General features: G+C 40.6%; 1 protein-coding gene across 1 annotated transcript; it reads left to right on the plus strand.

The window, feature by feature from the left end:
- Positions 1-3,240: 3,240 nt before the first annotated feature.
- On the plus strand, positions 3,241-23,894 carry pyr (pyramus). Its single transcript, XM_089469677.1, has 5 exons — positions 3,241-4,262; positions 17,029-17,077; positions 19,601-19,733; positions 21,411-21,526; positions 21,927-23,894. Coding segments are annotated over exons 1-5 (2,253 nt in total). The 5' UTR covers positions 3,241-4,260; the 3' UTR covers positions 23,880-23,894.
- The last annotated feature ends 1,148 nt before the right edge of the window (positions 23,895-25,042 follow it).

A 25,042-nucleotide genomic window follows, 5' to 3' on the forward strand; every position in this document is an offset into this window, starting at 1 on the left:
CATCGATTGATCATGTGGCAAAGAGAGCCAAGGGACTTCGCCTGGACTCGATCAGCGACACCATCCGCGTTGAAATGCCATTGCTCCATTGGGAGCATCGCTGCGAACGAGCAGCAGTTCCTCGGAACAACTCTCGGCTCCACACATAATGTCTTTCGATATTCCTCTTTAGCCAACGCCCACCTCCGTTGCGGTTCGCCTTAAGAGCCTGGCTTCGTCGTACTCTATCGGGTAGTCCTCTACGAATGGGCATGCACTTTGCAACAGTCGATTGCTTTAATACTACTTTATGTGGTATGCTCAAAAGAGTCTTGAATTGAGTTTAAATTGAATCTCCAATTGAATATATTCATTCATGCAACAAATTTATGTATGTGAGAGCTATGAATAGCTGTATATCAGTTTGAATTAGTTATCGGTAGTCGAATTGTTTGTTAAGGTATTCAATAGTCGCGCTGGCTTGCTCATTCGCTTTGTTGGTTTTGCGTTTATCAGTTAAGATCAGCCACGGATACCTCGCGTAGTGTGACTGAGTCTGAGTCTGAGACTGGGGGCTTATCCTGCCTGGCTGGCAGCCTAGTTGCATGGCAGGTTTTTGGTAATTTTTTTATTTTTTATGTGGTTGTTTTTGTTTTTTGGGGCACTGAATTTTAATTAAAATATTTCTCAGGGTTTTTTTTTCACTTTTATGCTTTAGCTTAGTTTTATAGGACTTTGTAGAGCTTTTGGGTTTCGGGCTGCTTTGACTGTCGTGAGTGTGACACATTTGCATCAGATATGACGTGCCAGCGTCAAAGGACAACAACACAAACACACACATGCATACACATATAGTGGCTAATAAATCACTTAAGGACCCACCGAGTGGTACATGGAAAAAAATAATGAGAGAGAAGAGAAAATGAACTTGTCGCACCTGAGTTGCCAACAAGGTGGCATCACAGCTCGTAAATAGTTTAAACTTGTTTTCTTATTCTCGTTGTTGTTGTCGTAGTTGTTGTCCATTCCATTGTTCTTCACGCATACATTTCTCACATTCAATTGCAGTTAACATTTGACACGTTTTTGTTTCTCTTCTCTTGCGAAACATCTAAATTTCTTAGGTGAGGAAGCGACATGGCGCCAGCCGCTCGTTGCATGTCCTGCTGCGTTTGCCAAAAAGGACAAACAGACACACATACACACATACACACACACTCGCACACACACATATCAATTTCCCGACTCAGTTGGTAGTTGTTGGAATTCTTTGAGGCGTGAGACAACGTTTTTATTGGCCGAAATTGCGGTTGGAATTTTCGGGATTTTGGTTGGTTTATCTTGGCTTTCATTTGAAGGATATTTGTAGGTTAGAGTGAAATTGGCATATGGACGGATGGACGTGTTGTGTCGCAATACAAAGTTAAACCGGGATGCAAAAGTTTACCGTGTAATGGCGAAGTAAATTGACCTGAAAAGAATAGAAACAGATTATGTAAATATGAATAAAATATATAAAAACAAAAGAGATATATATTGTACATAATTGATTGATTTATACAGGTGTACATGCTTCATATATTTTTATCAAATATATCAGAATAATAAGTTATGGGCGCCAGCTAAAAAGTTGACAAGCATTTTGTATCGCAGTTTCTATCATTGTTTTTTCGCTTCATCATTTTTATTTTGAATAATGTTTTATGTTCTTAAGTACTCTGACATTTAATATATCATTGTCATTTCTGGCTGCTAATTATTTCGTCACCTCCTTTTGAAAGCATTTTGGACGCGTTCGCCACGCATAAATCTCAATTAGCGGGCCTCTAATCTAAGTAAAATGTGCCCTCGACTGATATTTGTCAAATAAATTGCGCAGTTGAAGGGTCAAAAAGAGGACACGATAAATAATTATCGATTATTATTTAAATAATAATTAAAATTTGTAAGGAATATTTCAAAAGTCTTAGGGTCCTTTCTCTGGTTATTCATAATTTAATATATTTTATAGATTTATTCAAAAAAATGTTTTCTTATATCATTATGAATATTCATCTCCCAACATAATATATTTGAAATGGCGCCATGCACTGCTTGCTGGTTGCGTGCGGTTTGAACGGAACAACAGAGGCGAGCCGCAACATGTTCGAAGTGCTGTACGCTAACAGCGCAATGTTAAGGCGCCCAACGAACTGTTAACATCAAATTCAAATTGTTTTTATCAATGTCGAGTTGGAAATATGCGCAATATTCGTTGTAATCAAACATCTTGGTAAATGTATTCACGGAATTCGCATCCGATATCATGCCCAATTATGAGTCAGCGACATTTGACACAGTTTTGTGTAAACAAAATACCTTAAAAGGGAAATAGAGAACTGAAAAAAAGAAAAAAACAGAAAAATTCTAGTCTTTTTGATAAACGTAGCTACCGAATTGACAGAACCTAACTAACTATTATCGAAAATATTTCATGGATGTCAGATGCTTTTGTTTTTTAATTGAACTGATTTGCTTGCCTGTCTATCGACGCATCACGTTCACGGACGGACATACACGTCGAACGAATACGATATCTGCTTAGACTTAATTGGAAACTGAGATAGGCGTTCAAAGTTCAAAGCAAAGAACTCGGCATTTCCGTGAGTACTTTACCTCCGCGATAATAAGAAATTGACAGACTGCTCGGATGCTGCTGCTCTGATGTGAGACCCGTTGACAGCTGCTGAGCAGTTTGGCACGAGCTTCGGTTATCTGCCTCGACAAATTGCAATGAACTGTGGAGGTTCTCAAGATTTCAACAGTCGAATAGCTCGTGGAAAGACCTTATCGATTAGACTGCTGACTCGTACAGATCTGCCGAAAAAGAGACTGTGAGAATAGGGAGTGAGTCCAGTGGACCTTGCTCAATGCGATCATTGTGATTGTGCTGGGCTTGTTTTGAACTAAAAACTAGTTAAAAGGTAGCTGTTTCCTTGACTAATTGTTAATAGTACAAATTGGCATGTGTTTTGAGTTTTGCGTTGGCTTTTCGACTGGCCTCCAGCCATTCTCGAACTGGCTCTCATTAACAGCGTCTGCTATCAGTCACAACATCGAGCCGCTGCGACATGTGCGCGGTTGAGTGATAGTCCTCTGACTGAGTCTGTTAACAGTGCGACATGTGCGCTGCCATTTTGAGTTAGCATTAACAGACAGCTGCGATTAGTTAACAGCGCTCTGCCGACCTAACAGCCAATGGATAGCCACAGCGGCCGCACAGTTGTAGCTGTATCTGAGTTTGTGTGTGCCTTTCGTCGGTTCAAGATCGCTGACGCGAACACAGCGGATAACAAGCTAACAAAAAAGAAAAAACACAAGAATAACAAATGAGCAGAGAGAACCAAACCGAAACACAACAAATGCGTTAAATTGAATTCGAAATAAAAGCCGGACGTAAGAAAAATTTGAAAATACAAATAAAAACAAAATTCACATGAAATATTTTGAAATGCCGTGAAGAAAATGAAAGTAGTTTCATTTAAAATTTGTGCATGAAAATGAAAGTGAAAAGTGCCTGAGAAAAGCCCATTAACTGATTTTGTTTTAAAAATCGACTTACACAATAAATTAAATATTATTATATTATTTGAAAGCGCAACCAGTTCTACTACACTAAAAAATTGCCCCAGTGCCAAAAAGAAATTAATTTTATAAAAAATTTCATGATTGATTGTGCAAAATACGAATCGAATAAAAATTCAAACAAAGTGCAATACACACATAAATAAATATAAATACATAAATACGTATATAAAATTATTTATATATATAATATATTGAATATACAAAATATAAAAGATAACATTTTTTGTTTAATAATATACAACAACGACAACAGCAACAACAACAAGAACAACAATATCAAAAGTGCTGTAAAATTAAGGGAAAGAAAAACAAAACAAAACAAAACAAATTTGATTTCGGCTTTTGTTGCATTTTTTTCGCTGTGTAATTTTTTATGTTAACGCGGCACAATTCGCATGCAGTGTAATTAAGCATACACACAGATATACTATATATTTATATATGCTCATATATATGTATATACTTATATAAATGTGTGCTCCCTACACACCTACATCACATGCATTTGCACTTTTGATTTCCGCTTGGATTTGTGATACGCCGTAACTTCAACTCGTCGCTCAGTCGCTTCCAGAGGGCAATACGCACAAACCCATGTTGGATTATAATTTATACCCTTAAATTTGGGGGCTACAATGCGGCCAGAAATATACAATGTAAGTACACACACGCACACACCTACACTCTTGCAATCATGCCACGCCTCCTACACTTGTACAATGGAGACGATTACGATCGCACTTAAATATAATTAAGTCATATATATAAATATATATTTATAGGATTTTCTATATATAGTATATAGGCGCACTGATAACTGTGGAATCAAAAATAAAATCGAAATTCGAATTAATTCCAGCGAAAGCCTTATAAAACGTGTTGCGCCTATTTATGATACAATATAATGCATAATTTTGGGAAAATTTTAATACCCTGAAATGCCTGGGTCTGGTCTAAAATTAAAAACAAATTTGTTTATAAGTCTAAGTAACTATAAATATATTTATGAAAAGCCAACTTAAAGTGGTCACAGAGGAACGGTAAACGTTTCAAATTGAGAAACCTCAAATATAAAAAAAGGTTTTGGAAATACTACAACAGTGGGTTTCGATTGGAAAAAAGAGAAATTTACATTTTGAATAATAATAAACAAATTATAAATAAAAATAATTTGTATGAAAGATTTTGTTGGCTTTGTCATAACGAAACACGCCATAGGACCTAAACCCAAGCCTAGAATCAGAATCAGAAGCAGCAGAGGCTCAAAACCCACAACTGAGAATCCAATGCCATTTCGCATATCAAAGGAAGCTAAAAAGCACGCGGGCACCAGGTCATACCTGTGTGTGTATGTGTGTGTGTGTGAGCATGTGTGGAGTCCCTTTGGCAATATTTGTACATGTAAATATATCCGTTTCACACACACATTTCACTTAAAAACAGTTTTCAAACACAACACATATAAAAAGCACAATTATATGTTTCAAACAAGAAATGAGAAATGCAAAATAAAAAATAAAAAACGAAACCAGCAAACGTGGCAATAATTGCGATTCATAACTTGTTATTGCACCAACACATGCGAAATGCCAGGATAAAAACCTCGCCTCTCCTCTCCCGCTCTCCCGCTCTCCCTTTCTCTGTCTTTCTCGCACACAAACACACTCTCCGTAAGTGAGTGTGGTGCGTGTGAGTGTGCGTGTGAGTGTGAGCACAACCCCTTTTCAAAAATACTGAAAAGTAAAAAGAACTTTGCTGCAAAGGGTCGCCAGCTTCGGCTGTGGCGTGTCCTGATCTCAGGACATTTACCTGAGCCATAAATCAATTGCAGCAACAGCAACAACGGCAACAGCAGCGGCCAACGGCCAACGGCCAACGGCAATCGCTAGCCAGCCAGTCGCTAGCGATAAAAAACGCACCGAAAACGTGTCAATTAATCAAACAAATTTAGAGAATTTTCAGAATTTTTTGAATTACCCAGAACATACATATGAGTCCCCCTCATCTTCTCAGCCCCAATTCCAAGTGTTTCATATAGCCATGCCTCTTTTTATTGCATGTATGTGATGGGCGCTTCAGGGTTTTTCGGCATTTAAGTTTGGAGGCGCGAGTCTAATTCGTTTATTAATTAAACGGAAAAGCACAGAGATAAAACACAAACACACCTACACGCACTCACACACACACACACACATAGAAGTGCTGTAAAATGATAGACAATAAACCAAAGTATTTCAGTTTCATTTATTTTTACTCTTTCTGATAAGCGCCGCCTGCTTTTACGGCCCTTTAATCTCATGCGGATCAACAATCAACTGAGGTGGCAAATTCATGAGGAAGCATAAAATTCAAGATATAAACACGAGGACACTAAATGTCTAAATTGCAAATCGGAATCAAAATTCCGATACTTGATGATAGATCGATCATGCAAAAAGGAAATATAAATCCAAGCTCTACAAATGAGAAGAAGATTTTCCTCTAGTTCTTTCAGCTTTGAAATACGTAGCTAGATATATATCTTTAAAGAAAGTATTCCTCAAGGAATCTCGGTAACGGTATTATCTACCACGATTTTCCCACACAGCAAATGTTGGGTGATATCTGCGGGTTCTTGGAGTACCCCTGGTAATCTGTAGAAATTCTAATCTCTTGCACGAGTGTATGTACTTGTGGTTAAGAGCTTAGAATTTAATGAGCTCTCAGTACTTCGCATAAAGAAGCCTATAAAACTAACAGATTTCATTTATGAACAATTCTCAGAGGAACCACTCTCTCTTCGGATAATATATTAAACAAAACCAATCCGGAAATTCTAACTTTCGTTCCATCATCCAGTCACATGGGAAATCGAACAGTTGGACTTGGATTTATTGAAATTTACGATCTATTAGATACGGAGCAAAACGGTAGCTGAAGAGCGTAAATATTTTTATGACTTGGCACATATTTCTGCAGCTTTGATTAATGCAGTCAATAAACAGCGGAATATTCCAACACGTTCTATCAGAAACAGTCTATAACATAGTAACTGTGACTAGCCAGACAAGCCAGAGCCAGAGCCACAGTCAGCGTCAGAGATCGCTCATTGGGACAATTGGCAAATTGGTCAATTTGTCAACTCTTGTCAGCTTGTCAATTAGTCAGTTAATGAAGCGCCGATCAGCTAAAAGCTCTAAAGGGTGCGGCATTTTGTGTTCGGCCTTAACGCATCAGCAACTAAGCCGAGGGTTTGCTAAGCAACAGCAACAACAACGACAACTGCAATTGTGACAACATTAACATCCCATAGTGCCAAGTGACGATTGCCAATGCGCTAATTATTCAAAGTGTTTAGGAGACGAACATACATATGCATATACATTATATATTCTATGTGTATATATTATATGTTTAAGAGCGGGTAACTTGAGAAAACAAGTCGAAAATGCATTAAAAAACACATAAAATTAAATAGTTAAGCAATTATATTCCAAAGAAAACCACATAAATATAATATTGGAAAATATTTTATATAGAGATGCCGAAGCATAAAAATAAATAACACAAAAATATTAAAACAAAGAATTAATAATAATAATAATAATATTATATATAAATTTATTTTTTAAAATTAATTAATGTTTTTTCAATTTAATTTCTTTATTTAATTAAATTTTATTAAAAAAATTATATATATAATAATCAACAAAATTGAGAAATTTGCACCTACTGTGGGCGAGGCAGTTAAAGATGTCAATTGTAACAGGCGGATCAGTTGCTCCGGGCGTAGTTCGGAAATTTCAACGGCTATCATCTTTGCATAGAATTCTGTATCTAAAATCAATTTAAAAAATGAAGTTCTCGTTAAGCTCGGCTTAGCTAGCTGGAGTTGCAATCCGCGTTTAAGTTATGTATTTCATATTAGCGCTACACATCGCATAAAGGCAGCTTGCTTCAGACATACGTAGCTCGAAGCTCAGGCAATGTAATCGTAGCTCTGGCTATTTATAGCTTAGCTCTATCGTGGCTCTCTTTCTCACTCGCTCTGTCTCGCTCGCTGTTTGCTAACAATTACGCAAGATCAGCCGTGCAGTGCTGTGATGTAGCACAGGTGCTCAGTGCTGCTCCAGGGCTGGTTCAACTACCCATCGATCGGATGGGGCTGAGGGTTGTGGGGGTTACAGGCTTTGTGGTGCCCCTTCGCCTTTGACTCTGGGACGTGTCGTGCCTCGAATTTGACGGGCTCAATCGTAACTTACACGCAGAGCAAAGCTACCTGTCGCCAACTTTCCACACACGACTTGACGATCCACTTAAAAAAAAAACACCGCACTCACTCACTGCTCGGCTTTAGCGGGCGGGCGCGCTTTAATAAGCAAAACAAAACAAACAATAATAAAAAATAGAAAACAATAAAAATGAGAAAAAATGTCACTTTAAGTTTTTATAATTAGGTTACGCGCGGGTGGCGAAAAGCTGCAGCGACTTGGAGGGGCACGAGTGGGATTCAGCGAAAGCACATATACAACACCACTAGAATGTACGGTATATATATATATATTATTTTTGGATATATGCTGCTGCTGATATGGGATGCTGGAAGAGGCGCGTGTTAAGGCTGAGGCAGAGGCGTGCGCAGGAAGGGATCAGCTAAAGCCGTGACGCAGTCGAAGCGTAGCCAAGAAGTCAAGTTTCACGAGGCAGCATATCGGATATAGCATATAGCATATAGAACCGGATGACTCGTATTCGAGATGTGACTCAGAGCGTTTTTAAACGCGCCCGAAACGCGCCCATTACTTGGCTGCAATTGCAATTGAACAAGTTGAGATGTCAATTGGATTCGTGGATGAAACATGTTCGAATTCGAGACAATCGAATTTATGCAGCGTTTGTATGCATTTCTGTATCATTTGGATTTGAATTGGTATTGAATTGTTGTCGACTTATAGACAAGTAAGTCTAGCGGCTAGCTGTGGGCCTAGATAGCCGCTACGAGAAGTGCGACGAGCTGTTTATTTTTTTTTTTTTTTGTTTTTTGTTTTTTGTTTTTGTTTTTATCTTATCGACGACACGTTCAATATTTACGCCATATACTACAATGCTTACTACAAGCAACAACTATAAAAATAAAAAGCAAAATAAATAATAAATAAATAATAATAACAATAGCAAAAGCGCCAAAAATGCTTTGAGCGAAAAATAGTATATTGTTATTAATTTTTGTATTTATTTTTGGTTAAGAAGTAAAGTCACGGCCCTCGAGTGTTGTTGTTGTTTCGTTGTTGCTTTGGCGACTGCCAACTGAAACTTTAGACTGGGCGTTATTAAATACATGTTTAAACACATTTGTGTGCATACTTATGTGTGCAAGTGTAAGTGTATGTCTATGCCAGATTCGCTATAGAGCAAGTATCGCCTGCTTGGGTCTTACGATTTACTACGTTTTGTTTATATTTTGTTTTTTGTTTTTTTTTTTTTTTTTTTTCTTGGTGCGCTTTCTTTTTCTTTTATTCTTTTATGTGCGGCTATTATAAAACAATCGACATATTTGAGCTGCGCGACAAAGACAGCTGCCGCAATGCAACGTCAGAGCGCGAGCGAAATAGCGAGAGGGAGAGGGAGAGAGACGGCAAGCGCACGCAGCGGCAGATAAATCATAGCAAAGTCGAATACGTGGTTGTAAAATTTTACAATTTATGCAAATATTTGCATTACAAATTACCAAGTCGAGGGCTAAGACTCAACCCGCAGCCGCACCCGTACCCCTCCTCCCATCCCATCCCACTCACTCCCCTAGATCTAGACAGCTGCATAGGGCCAAGCGCTGATCGCCGCTGCACCTGACCTACAATGCGCAGCGCACTCTTGTTGTCTCTTCTCTTGTGTAAAACACAACAAACACGCCCACTTAACACATACACACACACACACACACACACACACACACACACACACACACACACACACGCGCATGCAGAGCGATCAAAAGATCAAGTCGCATTGCGAAACCAAACCAGCGCTAGCCAAATCAGTGGTAAAATTGTCGAGTGAAAATTGGAAAGTTTCGAGCTTTTACAGCTAGCGGCAGTTCTTTACAATTTAGGCTGCACAAAATGAAATAAAACATGCATAGCCTAGGCCGTAGCCTAATTACATAAGACCTACTCCAACCGCCAACTGGTTTCACTACAAATAAAATTGTATTACATATCGTAGAAATATAAAGGAATTTCCAGCAAGCAGCGCTGCGCTCTTTGCGACTTCCTATCTATAGATTACCTAATTGCTGAATTCCTTAATATGCCATATCAATTTATATAATACTAGTGAGTGCTGCACTTGATTTGCCCCTGCCCTATCAGCTGCATTTTGGTAGCACGCACGCTTTCGCGCTGGGCCTCAGTTAGGCCATATTCGCTTTACAGTGGGCCGACTTTGTGGGCCCATGCAATGCACTGGGCTGTGTGCTGTGTGTTTACCTTGGTCTTGTCGCCATCTGCGACCGCCTGCGACCTAGCCGAGCCCCCTCGCGCCGCCCATGCACTGGCTGTCTGGCCAATATTGACAGATTGGGAAAGTTGCGCTGCCTAGCACAACAAACTGTGTTTGATTTTGGACGCTGCTGCCACTTAAGTAGCCTCTGGCTGTTTGGCTTATCAGCTCGCCACCACAGCCCGCACCCCATTTCCATTCCTTGAAAACAAAAATAAGAAGAAGAGAGAAGAGTAACGCAGGAAAATAACGAAATTGTGCGACAGTAAAAGCGGCTTATCAGCCCAGCAGCTGTTCCACAACACCCCGCGCCTGTTCGAAAATCGCATTAGATATAAGCACTGCACAAGCCCTCTCTCTCTCTCTCGTTCTCGCTCTGGCTCTCGCTCTCTCCTTCTCACCCCTCTCACTCTCACTCCAGCGGCAATTGTCGCTGTGTTATTTTCACGCCTATTTGAGAATTATGCAGCAACAGACCGAGCTACATTCCAGAAGGGGTACCGCTAATGAGCCCAGATTTGTGTACCGGCACGACACCAGCTTAAGCACAGCCAATTTCCATCCTCCATCAGCCACACTCCCTGTAGCACCTACTCCATCAGCACCGCATCTATCGCATCTTGATGGATAGATACATAGATGCTCTTCTGCAACGAGCAACAGCATTAGCTTATCTCTGCAGTACACTGAACTTCTGACTCGACTGTTGTTGTTGTTTGTTGTTGTTTGTAGGCAACTTGAATTGCGATTCTATATGTGGGGCGTTGTTGTTCCTGCAAGTTCAAGTCCGATGCATATGAATAATCGAAAAATCTCGATAATAAGGGAGCGTTCGAGTCTGTTCTAGAAGTTATGCAAAAAGTATGCTAACTTAAAAGAAATAATGGATTCAGAACATCAATCAAATTGAGAGACTTTAAATAGTTGTTTGCACAAAAGTTATAATAGAAACCATTAGAAAAATAAAATTGATAAATTGGTGTATATTTTATATTTATTTGAGGTTAGAATGAATACAAAATGAAATCTAAAATAAGGGCGTCGTGAACTACGGGCTTATGCCGATAATTAAATGATAGCTAAGGCACAGTTTATTTTCGACTAAATTAAAGACCTATACAAGTCTATGGGTTTTTCTTCAACTTTTAGTTTTCCAACATTTTTAATAGAGTCTTCCCAGCTACATGGAAATTGTATAAATATTTTCATATAACACACACGACTTGCTCGCCCGCCCGTCCGCCTCCTGCATAGGCAAAAGAACAAAGAGCATACAAAAAATCCACAAGCTGCCAACTGTCAAAGTCAGTAAACCCAGAAAAATGTTTCCCTTTGGAACTTCATTAAAGCGCACGCCCCTAACATACACAGCAGCAACAACAGCAACAGCAACAGCAGCAGCCGCAGCAACAACAGCAACATGGAAGGGAACAAGCAACAACCAGGAACAAGAACAAGGCAAGAGTTGCAATGGCAGAGGGCAGAGGCAGGTCAGGGGTAGGGACAGGGGCAGAGGGTGAAGCAGGACATAGGTAACAGGATCTGGGTTGGGGTTGACTGAGGAGGACTAAAAAAGCGCAAGGTGGATGTTGCAAGGGCATTAAATAACATAAAGTTACGTGGCAGCAGCAACCCCTAAAAGAAAAGTAAGCGAAAATTGCATTAAGTGCAGTATGGCAAAAAGCATATAGCAGGGGTAGGAGGCTCTGCTGCAGCGGGGGTATCATTGCATTAGGGTGACCATCATCGTCATCGTTATACGCACAATTGACAGCAGGAAATTTCACACTTGGCCACAAAAAAAAAAAAAAACAAGTAAAAAAGCTGTAGTCGAGACTACTCGACTACGAGATCCCCTGAACCCTTGGAGCAATAGATATTTCATAAATTTTTCGCGTCTTTCAGCATACACAAGAAACACGCACACACACACACACACACACGCACGCACGCACGCACACACAGGCATACATACACACACATACACACACACACACACACATGCACAAACAATTACATACATATACACACACAAGCACGCATGGGTGGCAGTGAGCGCTTACTATGACAACTTAATTGCTTAATAACTTTTTTTGTGGACATACGATCTTCATAAAACTTTCAAATTATGATTATAACATGGATATGCATGTAATTGCCAAAGCACAAGTCTCTAGTATTTGAAATACGCTTTTTACAAAAGTGAGGGTGAGGGGTGAATTTAAGGGTGGGGGGTAAATTTTAACAAAAACCGAAATTGTATAAATTGCATATAAGCATACATTAAAAATTTGGAGACTCTAGCAATAAAGGTGTAGAAGATATAATTTTATAACTGGTTTTCGATAAGGTTTTTTATCGATAAAAAATGATCGGGATGAGTTATCGATTTTTAATGATAAACTTGATATGCGCGCTGTAATTACGGACATTTTAAAAAAAATTTGAAGTCTCTAGCTCTTATATCTTCTGAAATCGACGCGTTCATACATACGGACAGACGGACAGACGGACAGACGGACGGACGGACAGACGGACAGACGGACAGACGGACAGACAGACGGACAGGGCCAAATCAACTCAGCTCGTCACCCTGATCAAGAATATATATACTTTGTGGGGTCTGCCACGCCTCCTTCTCCCTGTTACATACATTTCAACAAAACCATTATACCCTGATTTCCCATTGAAAATGGGTTCAGGGTATAAAAAAAACTCGTGGCAGAGGGAACAGAGGAAAACGATGTTGCTACTGTAATTGTTATTAAGCGATTTCATGATTGATGAGACAGCTGAACAGACAGAAAGATAGAGAGAGAGAAAGATAGAGAGAGAGAGAGAGAGCTAGAGACAGCACGTGGCAGCAATCAGACAGTCAGACAGTCTACTCTGACTACTCATGCAGAGTAGTCCTGGCAAATAGTCCTCACAGGCCTTATCACAGTTGATAGCCAGCACGCTTATCACGGATCTTGACCCACAACACAGTCGGTCATCTACTCGTGGCCTAATCTAATCGAGCACAAATTCTTTGCATGCCACAGTAACTGGTTCGCTGAGCTGTCGTGGCTGGGGCGATTAGCCAAAAGCAACAAGTTCACACCCAAAGGGGCAAAACGTGCAAATCACGGGCAAAAAATCAAATCAATTTCAATTTCGACAAGTAAACAGCATTTTGACGTTTGACGAGCGTAGCTAAAGTCAAAAAAAACGAAACAAGAAAAAAAATTAAATAAGCAACTATTTAAATCAGATTTGAAATAAGTGGCGCGAGTTGACAAGTTGCGCTTAGTATTTAATCTGGCGATCTGTTTCAGTTCTCTTTTGCTTTCGCCTTGCCTGCCTGCACAATTGACTCTTGGCATTTTTGGCACTGTCATATTTGATTTACATTTTGCGAACTAATTACGGCTGGCAATAAGTTGGTGCTACGATTAGATAGCCTCTGACGTACGTCGCTCAAGTATGCCCAGCTCTAAGGAACGTGCCACACTAACTCACTCGAATCTAGATTTCAAATGCAGTGGATCTGTATTGGTGAGCTTTTAAAAGCTTATCTCGGCCTGCCCGCCAGCTACAAGCTGCTCCTCAGCTGCGACCTACCTGTGCGAAAGCTCGTTGCATCGCGTCGACTGGAAGTCGCTGTTGAGCAGCTTTTTGTGTGGTCCTGTGCATGGCACGTCTTGGCCCAAAACCGAATTCCTCAATTGCAGCAACAGCTTCAATAAAATGGCTAAAATATGCTCGCACCGCAAGTGAAAGACCCCTCCACCTCTCATAGGCAAACAAATAGAAAGGAAAATACAGACTGCAATAAAAACTATTCAATATGCATGGCGCATGGCATTGGGAACGTCGCATCGCGTCGTGTCGTCTATTGCGTCAGACACAATCTGTGAGTTGAGCTGACGGTAGCTGAAAAGGGCTCCGAAGATCCGAAGCGTACGAAAAACTTTACTCAAGTTCATTTGGGCGTCTGCAGTGCGCTTCTGTCTGCATACCAAAAAGGTAATTATGAGCCGCATTGTAAGGGGAAACAAAAGTAAAGCACAGACGGTCATAGAAGGAGCCAATATCAAGTTACATACATGAGAAATGTGGCATAGTAGAGACAGTCAACAATGAAGTAGACGAAGAAGAGGAAGGAGAAGAATAGAATATGCGTAGAGTACAACAACAGCAACAACAACAACAACTGTGCCTCAGCTACGGGTCACATGTCGGCATTAACTGAGCTTTTGTGTGTTAGAAACTGGCCTCGGGGTTCCATTTCGGTCTCAATTCGCCAGGAATTGCGGCGCTAGGGTTGATAAGCTAAACAGTTAGCTGAACATGAGCTGATGTTGGCTCGACGTCTTGCTAGCTCGATAGAAAAACAAAAGAGCTGTGCTTACAATCTTCAATTGAAAGTCTCGAAGTAAAGCTCCTTATAGCAGATCAACATGAATCAGGATTTCCATTGAAATATATTTCAAGTCTCGTCAATTATTATATTAGGTATAGACTATACTCATCATATTAGATTTACAAAATTTAGAATCAAAGCCAAGTTCGTTTTGTATATCGCTCATTATTGAATTTCCTTCGTCAGCAGCAGTTCATTGAAATGTGAGCTGGCTAAATCAAAATTGTGTCGAATGCAAGCTAAACAAAAACTAAACCAAGGCAAAAATAAAATAAAACAATACAAAAAAAAAAAAAAAAAAAAAAAAAATGCACAAGAAAAACAAGTAAGAAAGCTCTAGTCGAGACTGCTCGACTACGAGATCCCCTGAACCCTTGGAGCAATAGATATTTCAATAATTTTTCGCGTCTTTCAGCTTACACAAGAAACACGCACACACACACACACAGGCACGTACGCACACACAGGCATACATACACACACACGCATACATACACAAACAAATACACACACACATACACAAACACATACACACACATACACAAACACATACACACACAAGCACCCACGCATAAACACGCATGGGCTGCAGTGTGCGCTTACTACGAGAACTTAATTGTTTAATAACTTTTTTTATGGACGTACGATCTTCATGAAACTTTCAGATTATGATTATAACATGGATATGCATGTAGTTGCCAAAGCACAAGTCTCTAGTATTTGAAATACGCTTTTTACAAAAGTGAGGGTGAGGGGGTGAATTTAAGGGTGGGGGGTAAATTTTAACAAAAACCGAAATTGTAAAAATTGCATGTAAGCATACATTAAAAATTTGGAGACTCTAGCAATAAAGGTGTAGAAGATATAATTTTATAACTGGTTTTCGATAAGTTTTTTTATCGATAAAAAAAGATCGGGATGAGTTATCGAATTTTAATGATAAACTTGATATGCGCGCTGTAATTACGGACATTTTAAAAAAAATTTGAAGTCTCTAGCTCTTATATCTTCTGAAATCGACGCGTTCATACATACGGACAGACGGACAGACGGACAGACAGACGGACAGGGCCAAATCAACTCAGCTCGTCACCCTGATCAAGAATATATATACTTTGTGGGGTCTGCCACGCCTCCTTCTCCCTGTTACATACATTTCAACAAAACCATTATACCCTGATTTCCCATTGAAAATGGGTTCAGGGTATAAAAAAAGAATAAACGAACATAATTGATAAACAGAACTCGTTTAATTGCTTCTTGGCTTTGCGAATCAAGACCTGGAACCAGAACACCAAAACAGCCTCATCGATGCGAGAATGTTTGAGCAGATATTGGCGATGCGATGGCATTTGCTTGGTTTATTTGAATTGAACTTTTTTATTGTCTGCTGTGAAATTGAAAAATGATGATAAAAATCGCACAAGAGTCACGCGTACAACCAAATGCCGAGCTACACATACATACAGACGTGCACATATATATACATACTCTATATAGTTTATTTGGGGACTGCCTACTGTGAGCGCAAAGCGCCTTCGGAATTGGGCTCAGTAATTTGCACATGGCATTGGCCTCTTGCCTCTTGCCTCTGGCCGGGACTTGGCTTTGGTCTGTGGCTTGTAGCTCACTCAGGTTATTCGATGGTCCCTTCTATTGATTTCTCGTGCACTTTCAAGTCGGTTTTGTTTCCATTGTGGCTTGTGCGCGATTTTCACTTTTCAAAAGCAGCAGCGACAGCGGCAGCAGCAGCAGCAGAGGCAGAGGCAGCGGCAGCAAAAAGTAAAAGAGGCAAATAATACAAAAATGAACAAGAATAAGAACAAGCCCAAGAGCCGAGGACAAGGGACCTTCGTCTAAAGAAACTACCCTCTCGAGCTATGGCTCTTTGGCTCTGGGCAGCTCTCTAAGCTGAAATCAATGACCTTTTGCCTCTGCTTCTACCGCTGCTGCCGCTAAAGGGGATTAGTCAGCGACGCCTGAAACAAAATATATGCACTAAAAATATAAGTATGGTATATATACCATACCATATATGATCCAATCGATAGGCACGACAAAAACAAAAACAGAAATGAACAAAAAAGAAAACAAAATCTGAAACGTTTTCTTGGCTTTTTCCATAACCATTGACATTGAGCCAGAGCAGTACTTGTATTCATGAATACTACTTATGAATGCTACTCAAATGAATACTACTCGTGTACTCTACTCAAAGCTAGTAGTTCATCTTTTGAGCCTTCACTAATATTGACGCTTTTGTTTAAAGAGCTCACGATCAGGCAATCAAATGAAATGACTTAATTGCTGTTTTCAGCTTCCCCATCCCATCCCAGCCCCGAGACGGAAGTTGTACTCGTCGAGATGAAAACAACAACAGAAAACAAAACAAATCAATAAAACAAATAATAATCATTAATAATCTGTATGATTTATGCTAATTCCTTTTGGCATATAACACTTTATTTTTAGTAGATATCGTAAGTCGCATGTTATCCTCTCTAAATGATATTCATCATCTGTTTCTCTGTGTATTACAGGTTACTACAGTTCATGCTGCTCAATGTCAGAATTATTTTTATACTGATGGTAAGTAAAGCTACTGAAATAGCATTATGTATAACAGTTTACATAACAGTATTGCCCGATTAACGGCACATCAGCATTCTCTGTTAAACTGAGGTCGTACATTGTCTGCGAGATAGCTCAACTTAGTTGAAAGGGTATCTCATAGCGTGACTGAATTCCCCAATAGTTTCCCATTGTGCTTGTACTTAATTAAATACCAAATAGCTTCGCACATTCGCACTTTATCTCCGACTCACTTGATAATGGGCGTGTACGTATTATTTTATTAAAGATCAGATTGCGACGATTGATTTACGATACGATACGGTGTAAAAATGTTTCTAATAATTATGAATATTCAAATGGAAAAAATTAGAAAATAGCTTTGGGGCTTTTTTTTGACAGTGTATTGACAGACTGTTAACAGACTGTTAACTATATATATCTGGTAGATCTATCGAGTTTTTAAAAGCAAAAAATGAAAACGAAAACGAAAACGAGAAATGAAGAAGATAATAAAATTTGTTATGACAATTGTTTTTCAGCACTCGAAATAATTATCGTAAAAAAACTCATATTTATATATATGTATCAATATGTGTGTAGTATTTCTTTCCGTTTGATTATTATAACAAGATCGAGTGTGTAATCAAGTGAAGTGGAGTGTGGAGCAAGGGTGCGGCGTCAGTGGTGGGGCGGCAGGGCGGCAGGGCAGCAGGGCAGCAGGGGAGTAGGGGGGTCTCTGATATCTGAGCCGGTCAGCCCGTGGTGTGTACATTGGAGTGGCTACGTCTGCTCGGATCTGCTCAGGGTCTGGCTGGGCGCTGTTGCACAGCCACTTGAGCCAAGCAACATAGTAATAAAATAAAAAAATAATAATTATTATTATTATTACACACGCACACGCACGCCAAAACGTCATTGAACTATGGAAAAGGTCGCACATCATTAAGGCAGTCAGCACAAAAACAGTTTGAAAACTCCGAAAGCTAAACCAAACAATTCGGTTTTTATGAGTAGTACAAACAGAAGGCCTCCATGAGGGGCGGAGCAGAGGGGCATAGGAGAAATAAACTGACACTGTTTGATTTGGTGTCAACTTGAAGTATGATGAAACATCTGACGAGCAGCTGAGAAGTAAAGTTCACGAATTTCGTCAAGTGCCAAGTGGCATTTGCCAGGGGCGTCGATTTTAGAGGGGGCTCCTTAGAGTTGGGTCAATTTGTTTCGCGTTGCGCAGTGCGCATTCACACATTGTTTTCTGTTTTCCGCTAATTGTTTGCAATCACTTATGTGCCTAAGTCTTCCAGTAAGCCCCCGATTTAGATACACGCACATATTTTTAGCCATTCGACAAAAATAACTGTCATTATTAGCTTGCAATCGGAGCTATAGTGCCGTGTGGCAAGCCCCCCCTCCCTATCGTTCTTTCTCTCTCTCTCTCTCTCTCTCTCTGCTCAGCACTATCTCTCTCTCTTTCTTTCTCCTTCTGCTTCTCTTGCCATACTAGAACATATCAATTTTACATATTCATTTTGTAGTACAGCTTGTTTTGCTGACGGCGCATATTTTTCTTTTTTTGGGTTCCATGCAAATTGCGAACTCAACGGCTTTTCGCAACGTACTTCCTCCCTCGCACAGGAGTCGCTTATGCAAATGCTTTAAGAGTTGGGCAATGTGAAAAAATAAATAAATAAATACATTTATGAAACATGCCAGTGCCAGGCAGACATGGCCCAGACACGTGTCGGCCAAAGCAAGGCAGTTGGCAACAGCAGCTAAATGCTTGATTGAAGCGTCGCGTCGCTTGCGTAACTTTGATTTGATTGATGCTTTGCTTTTTACTTTCGATTATCTGTTGATATGAACTTTAATTTCCTCTTTGGGTTGGTCTGCAGATGCTCACATATATCTCGAGCGAACTTAATGATGATGATGCACATGATGGGTATACAGAGCTTTTCATATTTGACGGACCCATCAGATGCCTTGCTGCTGCCTGACTCCGATTGCACATCAATTATATCAGAATTCAGCTCTACATATATTTATATATATAATTGAAAATATATTTGCATTTGGAATAGACTGAATGAAAAGCAATGACACGATCAAGAATTCATATCGAGTGTTGACCGTTGAGTAGCTGTTGAATGTGCAGAGGCTTCACTCCTTGAGGCTGTGGTTCTCACACTCCAACCTCGATTCGAGCACACTCATTCGCGACCCTCAGCAGAGTTGGGGCTACAATGTGCAGGATTAGCTGATGTCCCATGCGAAAAAAGGCAATTTGCCGAGAGCTGCTTTAATGGCAAAGGCATTTTGTGGCACAGGTGTGCACAGTTGCCGGCTCCGGCTCCGACTCAGGTGCAGTTGCTCTTGGCCGGGTCCACATTAAAAGTTGAGCGTATTTAATTGAAATTTATGGGCGGGATTAAGGCTGCAGTTTTTGGGGCTTATGCTGTTCTATATGGCATATAGCCATGTGCCATATACCATATACCATACACCATATACTCTATTCGCAACTCTTTTCCCTTGCAGGTAATGCTGGCTCTTGTATCTACAACATGTGCAAAGAAAACGGAATACATTCTAACCCTGAAGACCGACAACAATCGGGCGCTGCATATCAATGCGCACGGCTGGGTAACGGCCGAGGATATATCGCTGGCACGTAAGTACAGCTATAGCTGATATCACTCTCGCACTCTCTGCATGTGATAAACATATATATTGTGTATATATCTATGATTTATGGTTTGTTTCGGCGCCCATCGATTCCCATTGTTTGAGGGGGGCGCGCGCGCGTATCGCGAGAGCTGCTCGAGTGGCTTTTAAATTGAATTGGCATTTATTTTGAACTCTGGCGCTGTCTGTGCATATTGCGGGCTTAATTAAATTATTGGTAATTTAATATTTGATTGATGTTATGTGGTCCGCCATGGGCGCTACGATTGCGGTTTCAAGACAGCCGCCGCCTTCTGCTTTTTCGTCTTCATTGTCTGCCTCTTCTTCTTGCAATTTATTTGAATTCATGCGGCACTCTTACCTCTGGAGCCAGCCCCCTTCCTCCCACTAATTTTCTTCTTGTTGTTTTTTATTTGCCCCACGATCAGGCCGCCTCAGTGGGTGAAGTTCAGGAGCAGAGCTCCGCATTCACAAATGGCTTGATATCTACGCGAGAGCGACAGCCCCAGCAGTCCCAAGCAATAAGCGTGAGAAGTTAACGACTCAGTATATAGTACAACTATACCTGATGAAACATTGAGATGTATCATATACATATATAGTACAGTAGTAACCGAATAACTTGAACAGATCATATCGATTTCGACCGCTTTCGACGAGCATTGTGAAATTTCTTTAGATTGCGTCACGCACCTCAGCAATCGCTAGCCACTTGAGCAGTACAAAGTTCAGGTCGCATAAATAATAGTCTGGAATTCTTCGCACGTGAAATTCGCCAGAGTGGATGGTCAAGCAAAAGAGCGAGGGAGAGAGAGGCAGAGTGCGCGAGTGAGAGTGAGATAGATACACTAGAGAGGTGCTTGGGCGTCAGTCTCGGTATAAATTAAACGAAAAATTTTGTCAGTTTGGTATTTTATCTTATCTCATATAGAATTGTAGGAGCAAGTGCTACGCATTGCTGTTGTTGTTCTTGTGCTTCGGTTGATTTGAAGGGAATACTTGGACTCAGGCCGAAAGAGCTTAGCTAATTGATCGATTCAAGCTTACCTCTCTGATGCATTGCTAGCGCGAAGGTCCGACTCAATCGACGTGTGAAGATAGATGCTGAATGGGTTTCAGGGTTATTCATCTGCCAAACCAAAAACCAGGGTCATAGGCAGAACCTTTCTGGGCGCTCAACGAGGCTCTCACAAATTATCGTGGGCCTCATGATTGGCGCAGCTTGATAAGAGCTCAGTTCAGCTCGGTAATTGACGATTATACGACTGAGAATGGTGTGAGGTCGGGGCGTAGAGCTCCGACTCTCTGCAGTGCAGGCAGAGGGCCGCTGTCAAATCTACGCTCACTTAATTTCATTAAATGTTTGACTCTGTTTCTATCGTTAGTAGCGCCGCTGCCCCCAGGCAGCCTAATCAAACCTTTCATAACTTTATCGAAAACCTTTCAATTTTAATTGGGTTATCTGGCCAGTGAAGTGTATATATGTGTGTGTGTGTGTGTGTGTGTTTGTGTGGATTGCTATCCCCCACCCCCGATCGCCCCTTCCACTCACATAAGCTGGCTCAACTAGCATTAAATATTTACTTAACTAGCAGAGAGAGAAAACTTTGTTTGTTTATAATTAATTAAAATTGATTCCTTCTCTCGATAATGCCCATTGCAGAATCCCTAACAATGAACAGTGTTGGCGATGTACTCAGCGAGGATTTCAAAATCACCATCTATGCCAAGGATGTGGACTACTATTTATGCTTTGCCCAAGGCAAACTTGTTGGAAAGGTAAGCAGTGGGATTTCCATTTGTTTAGACAAGATACCGAAGAATTTTCGATATGAAATAATTATAAATCTTCCGATATAATATCAATATCTTAAGAAATAAATAAAAGTAGATATTTTTAAATTAATTTATTAAATATTTTATGGATTTGGTAAAATATTTATAAATAGAGTTTTCGATATAAAATCATAATCAATTTTTTGTAATAATATAAATCTTTTATTAATGAAAAAGTAAAAAAATAAAAATAAAACAATAAACCAAAAATGGAGAATAATTTATGAAATATTTTTTGATCTAGGAGTAACTTGTTCTTTTCTGCTGCATATTCAATGCAGCTGCCCACTTACTTGGCTTCATTTATAACTTTCTTCTTCATAATTTGCTTGCCTCTTCTCAGAGAAACGCCACAAACGATTGCCACTTCAGAGAGTCAATGGAACGGGGATATTATCAGTATACAAATGCCTACAACCCGGTGCTGCGCGTGGGCATCAAATCGAACTTTCGTCCGATTGGGCCTAAGGGAATGCAGAGTTTCAATCGACGCGCCCGCTTCCTCTTCAATCGCGTGAAGGCTGAAGATTTTCACAGTAAGCTGGCCAATTGGCGAAGCAAGGTGGCAACAACATCGTCCACAACAACGACGACGACAACGACGACGACAACAACAACAACAACAACAACAACAACAACAACAACAACAACGCCGAGACCAGTGGCTGTAACGAAACGCGCACGTGGCAAGCCACTGCATCGCATGCAGCCAGCAACAGCAACAGCAACAACAACAACAAGAGCAAACACAAGTATTAATAGCGATAGTTCTTCTAACCACAACAACAACAATAACAAAAACAATAGCAATAGTAATTACAACAACAAGCATAGTCGTAAGTCCCACAACAACAACAACAACAAAGCGAATGAGGATGCGCTGCGCGAGCAGAAGATCATCAAACGCAACCAGCAACACCAGCGACGCCTGCAGCATCGCCAGCGCCAGCAGCAGATGCACAGGCAGCGGCAACGGCAGCGGCAGCAACAAAAAGCCGTCGGCGCCATGGTCAAGCCACAGCCGAAGAACCTGATGGTGCGTCATCATCACAACAATGCAACGCTGTTGGAGCGTCGACGACGCCGGCGCATGCAGCGACGGCAGCAGCAGCAGCAGCTCGAGCAGCAGCAGCAGCGTGAGCAGCGCAAGCAACAGTTGCCCTTGCCCACGGCCTCGTCCTCCTCATCCTCCTCCTACACAGCGACTGCGGCCTCAACAGCGCTCACAGCGACTGCTTCGCTGGCGCCTTCGGCGCTCAACCTGTTCGCCATGCTGGCGGCGAGTCGTCGGAAGCGCGGCCGCCGAAAACGCGCAGCAGCAGCAGCAGCGGCTAGCGCTGGCAGCAATGCAGCTGACATGGACATGCAGCTGGTGGAGACGTCTTCCCAGCAGCAGCAGCAGCAGCAGCAACAGCAGCAACAGACACAGGGTGTGCAGCAGCAACAGCAACAACAACAAAATGAATACTCAAAAGCCTATGTTAATAGCAACTTAAACTTAATACTGAAACATAAACTAAACGTAGAACTAAATTTAAATAGTAATAGCCCTAATGTTAATAATGCAATACCTGCCTTGCCAAAAAACTACAACTACTTGTACAGAAACGAGCATTATAATATGAATACTAAAAGTAGCACGACTGATTCTAGTAGTTTAGAGATTAGCACTAAGTTCTATAGTCCAAATAGCCATAGCCATAGCCATAGCCATAGCCATAGCCGTAGCCATAGCAGTAGCCATAGCCGTAGTGAGGGGGGCGTTCTTCAATTCAAATTCAATGATACCATTGACAATAATCTTAAGCAGTTGATAAACGATCGAATTGACAGCAGCAGCAGCAGCGGCAGCAGCAGCGGCAGCGGCAGCAGCGCAGCTGCACCAACTGTTGCAGCAGCAACTGTTGTTGCGCCCAATCGCAATCATATTGTTGAGCATAATATAAGCGACGATAGCCATAGCAACAACGACAGCAACAGCAATGACAGCCCGCGAGCAGAGAACTACTTTACGGCTCTAGAATTGCAGCAGCAGCAGCAACAACAGGAAGAGGCACAGCAGCAGCAGCAGCAACAACCTAATATTAATTATTATGATGCTAATATTAATGTTGTTAACGATAATCGCAATGATAACAATGCGGCGCTGCAGCCCAATCATAACCATAATAGTAATTATAATGAGCAATTTGCGAATGACGATGAAACGATACGAATTCAAAATAAATATGAAACACATGTAGTACAATACAAACCTGCCGTATTCATTTCGCACGGGCTGGGCAGCATTCCTTGATAGGAAATAAAATCTGATTGGGGTTGCACGAGCGAAGATTTACGAATTGGAATTCGTAGAGGAGAAGGCGACTAGCACAGGTTTGTTTACCTTGAGTGAGCATACGATGAGTAAGAAGTGAGTATCAATATATTCCTATAATCTAATACTCTATACCTAATTTAGAATCAAGGATAATTCACATACCTAAGCTCAAGATATTCCAATACAATTATATTCGAGGAGAATTCACATGCCAAAGATCAATGTGTTTCTGTCTTCTATATATTATTTATACTTAAAGAGAATTCACATACCAAGTTTGGTGGCTGTAGGTCTTGAAATACAATAGACGATCCAATTAACTAAATATTTAAAACATAAACCATTTGAAGCTAAATTACATTTCGAATGCAGTCAGGCAGACAGACAGAGCATGTTCTATTCGACTCGATTCATTGATTTAATTTGTTTATATTTATTCTGTTAGATAAATAGATTTTCTTCAGTTGAGCATTCTCACTTTTCCAAGTCATCTTGAAGTCATCGTCAATGCAGACACTTTGTTCTATTTCTTCTACTTGAGCCATCGACGGTCCTTCACCTACTTGCCCAGCAGCTGCCTTAAAGAAGAAAACTTGTCCATTTTAAATAAAAATTTCGTTGATTTATTTTGGTGCTTTTAAGCTGACATCAGATCACATCCGAGTCGTGGGGTCATCTGGCAAAAGTGAAGAGCGACCCCATGGAATTTCGTTTCAGAAATGGGCAGCGCATGAGCATAATACGAAAATCGTGTAACAATTGATAAGAATCTCCAACAATGTGACAATGTGTTAATCTCCATCTATGACCTCAATCCGAGCGGCTGTCATAAAGAAAACAAAAAAGCAAAAAAAGCGAAAAGGCCACGACTTCGGGGCGCGTGGGCGTTCGAGCTGTAGAGCGAGGGAAAACTCTTGATACGTACGATTTGCTGGAATGTTGACACGCCGGATAACTCATAGAGAAATATGTAATATTAATAATAATATATGCAAAGTATACAAGATTTATGGCTTGTCCAAAATTAATTACCCAACGAGAGAAACAAAATTGTGCGTGTGTGTGTGTGAATGCTTAAGCTTTTTTTTCGAGTCACCGATATGCAAATTGAGCGCAAGTGCGACGAGTGGCCAGGCCAA

This window comes from Drosophila arizonae, chromosome 5 (genome assembly GCF_054131065.1).
Source record: "Drosophila arizonae isolate 15081-1271.41 chromosome 5, UAZ_ARI_1.0, whole genome shotgun sequence".
Lineage (NCBI taxonomy): Eukaryota > Metazoa > Arthropoda > Insecta > Diptera > Drosophilidae > Drosophila > Drosophila arizonae.

Excerpts from the sequence above, each read along its gene's own strand:
- pyr (XM_089469677.1), top strand. Across the intron at positions 17,078-19,600 it reads GAATTATTTTTATACTGATG|GTAATGCTGGCTCTTGTATC; the intron begins GTAAGTAAAGCT and ends TTTCCCTTGCAG. Across the intron at positions 21,527-21,926 it reads AAGGCAAACTTGTTGGAAAG|AGAAACGCCACAAACGATTG; the intron begins GTAAGCAGTGGG and ends GCCTCTTCTCAG.